The sequence below is a fragment of the Anolis sagrei genome, chromosome 6, assembly GCF_037176765.1.
Source record: "Anolis sagrei isolate rAnoSag1 chromosome 6, rAnoSag1.mat, whole genome shotgun sequence".
In the NCBI taxonomy this organism is placed as follows: domain Eukaryota; kingdom Metazoa; phylum Chordata; class Lepidosauria; order Squamata; family Dactyloidae; genus Anolis; species Anolis sagrei.
The window spans coordinates 25858387-25864812 of record NC_090026.1 but is presented as its reverse complement, the minus strand read 5'-3'; the positions used below and the strand labels follow the sequence as shown (position 1 = coordinate 25864812).

Sequence of the window (6426 nt, the reverse complement as noted above, 5' to 3'; positions counted from 1 at the left end):
GGTCCATGAGACAAAGTGGCACCCACAATGTGTTCCATATGTGAAAGCCAACAGGACTGGCTTGAATCTTTCTTCAGTGTTGGTAGAGGGATTAGAGACTTCTACCACATCTGAAATGCTGTTTAAAGGGTATGGGACAAGCATGTTGTACACACAATACTTTCCCCCCTAAGACAGAGGAGTGTTTATGAGAGAGAGAGATCACATGGAATGACTTATGGGTTTCTGATAATTAATTAGCTATGCAGCATCAACAGCTGCTGTTGTAGCCAATTGCCTCACTATGTCTAGTAGACATAAAAAAATTTAAATTTAAAAAATATTTTAAAAATATTTGAAAAAAATATTTTAAAAATATTGAAAAAAAAGGGCGCCATCTTTACAAAATGTTTTGTAAATATTTACAAAATTTCGTAAATACCGAACTTTTTTTTTGGAAAATTTTGTAATTATTTTAAATAACGAAACAAAAAAACACCCCAATTACAAAACGATTACAAAACCAAATTTTTGCGTTGTTACCCAGGCCTAATAAATAAATAATTCTTCTAGTATGCAACAATTTTGAGATGAGATGTATACAACTGAACTCAATTATTTATTAAATTTTCTGTTAACATTCTCTTTCCGTATGCTTTTTCATGATTGAATACAGAAGGAATTCTAGATTTATTCTAAATTGTAATGTAATTTAATCAAATCTATTTAAGGATAAGTCAATGTTTGTTTGTTTTTTAAAAAATAGAATACATACAACTTTACAATCAAAGTATTATATATTCAAAAAATAAAGAGACAGAAGAAAAAGAGAAAAAATAAAAGGGGAAAAGAAACAAATACAGATAACTACCGGTAATGCATCATAAGACTCTGATCCCATAATACTGATTGTAATGAAAAGTAAAAATAAAATTCTACAATTACAAATCCAACTAAATAATCCTGCTAAAATTACTCATAATAACCATGGCCAGATTATTGCATCATTATATTTCTTATTGTTCAAACAAATCTCTAAGTCTTTTCCAAACTTTCAAATAATTTTTATTTGGCTTCTTCTTTAAAATAGAACCCATGTCTATTTGGCCACTTGGGTCAATTCAGCAATCATAAGAATCCATTCTTCCATTTTCCATGCTTCATTCCATTTCCAAGACTGAGTGCACAATATTCTTTCTGAAGCTGCCAATAATGGATAGAAGGTGAGGCTGCCTGGAACAGGAATATCATTTTAGGACACATTATGTCATTTTAGGTTACTGTGACACTACCTAGTTGCATACAAAAAATACATGTTTTACAGATAACAAACAGGTGATCTATTGATGATACAGTTGGCATTATAAAATTTAAAAAGGCTTTCTGAAATGAGCTGACAATTTTTATCTTAGGAAAGTTTCTTTTTTCACATCTACCAGACACACGCAATAAAAAACATTTCTAATACATTAATTTTTAAATTCAACATATTTGTTTTAACTCAGATGGCTCTTCTGGAACAGCTCTTAATCTAGTTTTCATTTGATTTTAACTCCATCGTAATTCTATTATGATTCATAACTCTATAATAATAACTCCTGGAAAGCTAGGAGCACCATGAAAATTATACCACAAACAAAACAATAGACCATCATGACCAGATCATCATATGGATGGGTGAATATTGATTGAAAAGTTTTTATGTTTTACCAAAATCGACTCAGGAGCCTTTCAAATCACATTATTTAATGCACAGCAGGAAGATTCCTTCACATTTGCCTGTAGTTATATTTTAGACTAGATTTCACAAGCAACATATATGCAACTCCTGGCTCTTCAGGCATTAATATTTCACACAACATTACACTTCATTGTTATAGCAGCTTCATTCCATGGCTCCATAGTAATGGTACTTTGAGATTACCTATCTACTATAGTTGAGGGAAGCCTTCATAATCTAACAGATAACTTTTAGAAGGGCCGATTTATACTGACTACATGACTTGGTTTAGAACGGTGGTTCTCAACCTGTGGGTCCCCAAGTGTTTTGGCCTACAACTCCCAAAAACCCCAGCCAGTGTACCAGCTGTTTGGATTTCTAGGAGTTGAAGGCCAAGACATCTGGGGACTCACAGATTGAGAACTACTGGTTTAGAAAGTGATCAGTCCCATGGAACTGAACTGAATTTATCGAGTGTGAAACTGCTTAATGTGGCTTTATGCTGGGTTAAACTAACTTGGGGGGAAATCTAACTCCTGCTTCAGAAGTCAAGTTTGATACAGTCTAGAAGTTGCAGCCAGTTTCTAAGCAGAAAAGGTACCTGCTGTCTCAATAGCTATCATAGGCTTCCAACGGCCCAGGGACACAGGATGTCCATCTCCTTCCACCCTTGTATTGCTGTTGGCTGCAACTATTAGATGGCCTTGTACTTTATACTCAGGGGTCCTCCTTCCTATTAATGGATCCCTTGATTTGGTGGTGGTGGTGTTCTTTGGTTATAAATTGATCCCTGAAGGATCAAAGGGTGCAGAATAAGCAGAAGGCTGTGTCCGCATTATCTGGGGAGAAGAAAAGATGACAGAATCACACTAGTCCCCCTTTTAAACATTATGTTGAAGAGAAGTCTCTCCAGTGCTTAGTGCAGTTATTGAACCACTGAGAACAACATGCAAATAATTTCTCTGCCTCTCCTACAGTAAGGTAACTGATTAAGTATTTTGCATTGAAGGAAAAATTTAGATTATTATATTATTATACAGAGGGTTTTTGTCCATTTTTTTCTCCTACCATATCTACATTTTGGAATAGAACTACTTGCAGAATCTCTCAAATTATTGAGTAATTGATGCTAAATTTTCCCCCAATGCTTTTCTCCCCTATCATAAGTGGACCATAAAGAACAGACTATTGAATTTTGATTTTCACAATCTGACTCTTGCAGCAAAGACAGCTTGTTCTCTTACCACATTATTAATTCCATGTGAGCATGAAGTCATGGCAGCTTGTCTTCACATTTTGATTACTCCCATCCAAAGGAGAGTTTTGGCTACTGCAAGATGTAATGTGTTGCCATCAGAAATTTTAGATAGGAAATATAAAAATGTGGAATATATTTAAAAGGTTTGTTCTTATGACTTGGTTTCTGTTGAAACACTTGATCATTCTTTGTTTGCATGCCATACATATACAGATGAAATACAGGAATTCCATTTTTACATTGGCAAGGGTGCTATAAAATTCCATGCCATCTGAGCAGCTCTCATGCATCCGTTTGTAAGACTGTTGCAAACTTTATTTTTTAATTAGCAATTAGAGATTAGTAATTTTAATTATTCTTCTCCTTTTTAAATCTGTTTCTTACTTTTGTTATATATGCCTTTGTTGTGATTTTGCTAGTGTATGCCAATAAGGACTATTGTTCTTAGGTGGAACATCAAGTTTATTTGTGACAGATATTTCGTAGGATATTTCTGCACTTTTTTTGGCTTTAGCAATTGGATTGTATTGTGCAGGTTTTCCAAATTGCCAGTCACAGCGAAAAACTTTCTTTTTGAAATGACCAGATGGGCTGAATTTTTCTAACAATCATTATTTTCTTCTTGGTTTTGTGTCATAAACTTGGTTTTCAAGTTGCTTGGTGTCAAAAGGTGGATAAATGTGGGGAAATTTAAAATACATTATTAGTGTTGACCATGCATTTTTAAATTTCCCCACATTTGTCCATTAAACATTGCTTCATAATTTCTGTCTAGGCATGAAACTTTTTGCTCTTATACTAAAGAGGAGTCTTACAACCAGAAAATAATAGTTAACCCATGAAATCCATGAAATCTGTTGTACCTTTGTTATGTCTACAATTGAACTGAGGAAGCATTCGACATGTCCTTCACAAACTTATTTTTAGTGGAAAATATTTTTTTTCATTCTGCAAGATGTAAAGCAGTTGAAAATCATCAGGATCTCAATGTAAAAAGAAAAATCAATGAGGTCCTGCTGATGTGACTTCCACAAGTGCATGACAGGCTATCCAATAAGGCTGTTTTTTTTCCTGTTATCGCTCTTCTATGTTTCAAACGACTCCCACTGTTTTATTTCTGGCTTTCACAGAATGGTGTCCATTTAAAGTAATAAGGCTTTTAATTTTTTAACAGCAATGTTTCTTCATAGAATGTAGAGTTCTGAATTAGTTATTCTTGCATTTGAAGTGGAATTGATTTATTAATATTTCTGTTGGTCACATTTACACTGTAGAATTAATGCCATTTGGCACCATTTTACCTGCCATGGTTCAATGCTATGGGATAATGGGGATTGTAGTTTGATGAGGCACCAGCACTATTTTGCAGAGAAGACCTAAGTCCTTGTAAAACTTCAACTCTAACAAATCTATAGCATTGAGCCATGGCAGTTAAAGTGATGTCAATCTGCATTAATTCTACAATAAAGGTGTACCTTATGACTCTGGGAGAGCTGGGCTCCAAATTCCAATCAATCATGAAAACTCACTGGATTTTATTTCACTCCCTTAGCTTTAGAAAAACTCCATGATATTTTTACCTTGCAGTGGCAAGGTAAACACAACAATGGCAATTATTTATATTTATTCCACACTAAATCATTTCTATTTGTTTTCTTTTCACAGAAATTTTGACTTTAATGAGCAGCTTGTGATGGATAATCAAACTCTAACAACTAGGTTTATATTTTTGGGAATCTCCAGTGACCCAAATCTACAGGTTTTGCTCTTTTTTATATTTCTACTAATATTTTTAGTGACTATACTAGGAAATATAGCAATTATATTGGTGATCAGGACTGAATCTAGCCTCAAGACCCCCATGTTCCTCTTTCTTGGTCATCTAGCCTTTGTTGACATCTGTTATTCGTCTGTCACTGTTCCCAAACTGCTGGAAAACTTCACAACAAAGCAGAAAACCATCTCCAGGGAAGGATGCATTGTTCAAATCTTTTTCTTTTTCCAAACGGCTTGTGCTGAAGTCTTCATCCTCTCAGCAATGGCTTTTGACCGATACGTTGCTATATGTGATCCACTGCATTATACCATTGTTATGAAAAAAGAATTTTGTAGGAAACTGGTGTGTGGAGCCTGGTCAATGGGGTCCTTATATGCTGTGATAAATGCAGTGCCCTTGGTGAATTTATATTTTTGCAGGAGCAATACAATTAGCCACTATACCTGTGAACTTCCCTCACTCTTGCTTCTGTCTTGCACATATCCCTTCAGCAATTATATAGTTCTTTTTATCTCTGCAATGGTATTTGGTTTAAGTTCATTCATCCTCACCCTCATCTCTTACATTTACATCATTTCCACCATCCTCAGGATTCGTTCAGCAGAAGGGAGACATAAAGCTTTCTCCACATGCAGCTCTCACCTCATTGTGGTGGGGTTATTTTACATTGCAGCTTTTTCCCGATATATGAGACCGAGTTCAGAATCATTTACATATCTGGACAAATTGGTATCTATTCAGTACAGCATCCTAACTCCCATGTTGAACCCTATTATATATAGCCTGAAAAACAAAGGTATCAAAACTGTTTTGGCAAAAAATCTTTCAAAAGTGTCCTTTTCTCAAGTAAAGCTGCACATGGCCCTGTAGCAAAACTTTTTTTTACACAATGTGATGTGATACTGAAGTAAGTTCATTTGTTTTGTCTTCATAGCTACATGTATTGATGATATTCTCTTATGAATTTCTGATGGATTTATTTTTGAAATGCTCATTGAAATGCAGAATATACTGGATAACATTTTCAGTCTGCACATTCATGAAGAGGAGATTAGATGTGTTCATTTTTCAATGATCAAATGCCTCAACCATCCATTTTAGATATACCTGTACAACTGGAATTATTGATATTTTGGGATAAAAGGGTGACCAGAAGGATTATAACTGGCTACTTGTATCTCCTTCATGGACAACATGAAAGTGATGCATGGAATAGTGGGCATCTAGAAGGGGGTGCTTTGATTGTATTTTCCTACATGGTATCTTCCAACTTTGATTCTATGATAACTTTTCCATTATATTCCTTGTTAATGTCTCCTACCTTCGTGGTCAGGAAAATAGTCAAGCCCACTCACAAGGAATGTGCTTGAATCTCAAGTTGACTGATATGGTTAAATATAAGAAAAGGGGAGCTTTGCACAATTAAAACTTGTGCGCCAGTTGCACCCATACCTTGGGAAGTCAGACTTGGCTGCAGTGGTTGACGCTCTTGTTACATCTCAAATAGACTACTGCAATGCACTGTATGTGGGGTTGCCTTTGAAGACTGTTCAAAAACTTCAAGTGGTCCAATGGGTAGCAGCCAGGTTGCTCACTGGAGCAGCATACAGGGAGCATACCCCCCCCCCCATTGTGTCAGCTCCATTGGCTGCCAGTTTGCTACCATGCACAATTCCAAGTGCTGGCTTTAGC

General features: G+C 35.4%; 1 protein-coding gene across 1 annotated transcript; it reads left to right on the top strand.

Moving 5' to 3' along the window:
* Window positions 1-4650: 4650 nt before the first annotated feature.
* On the top strand, window positions 4651-5604 carry LOC132779414 (olfactory receptor 8S1-like). The gene has a single exon (XM_060783109.2). The coding sequence runs from the start codon at window positions 4651-4653 to the stop codon at window positions 5602-5604; it is 954 nt and encodes a 317-aa protein (XP_060639092.2).
* Window positions 5605-6426: the final 822 nt, after the last annotated feature.

Excerpts from the sequence above, each read along its gene's own strand:
- LOC132779414 (XM_060783109.2), top strand. The coding sequence starts at position 4,651 with ATGGATAATCAAACTCTAACAACTAGGTTTATATTTTTGGGAATCTCC.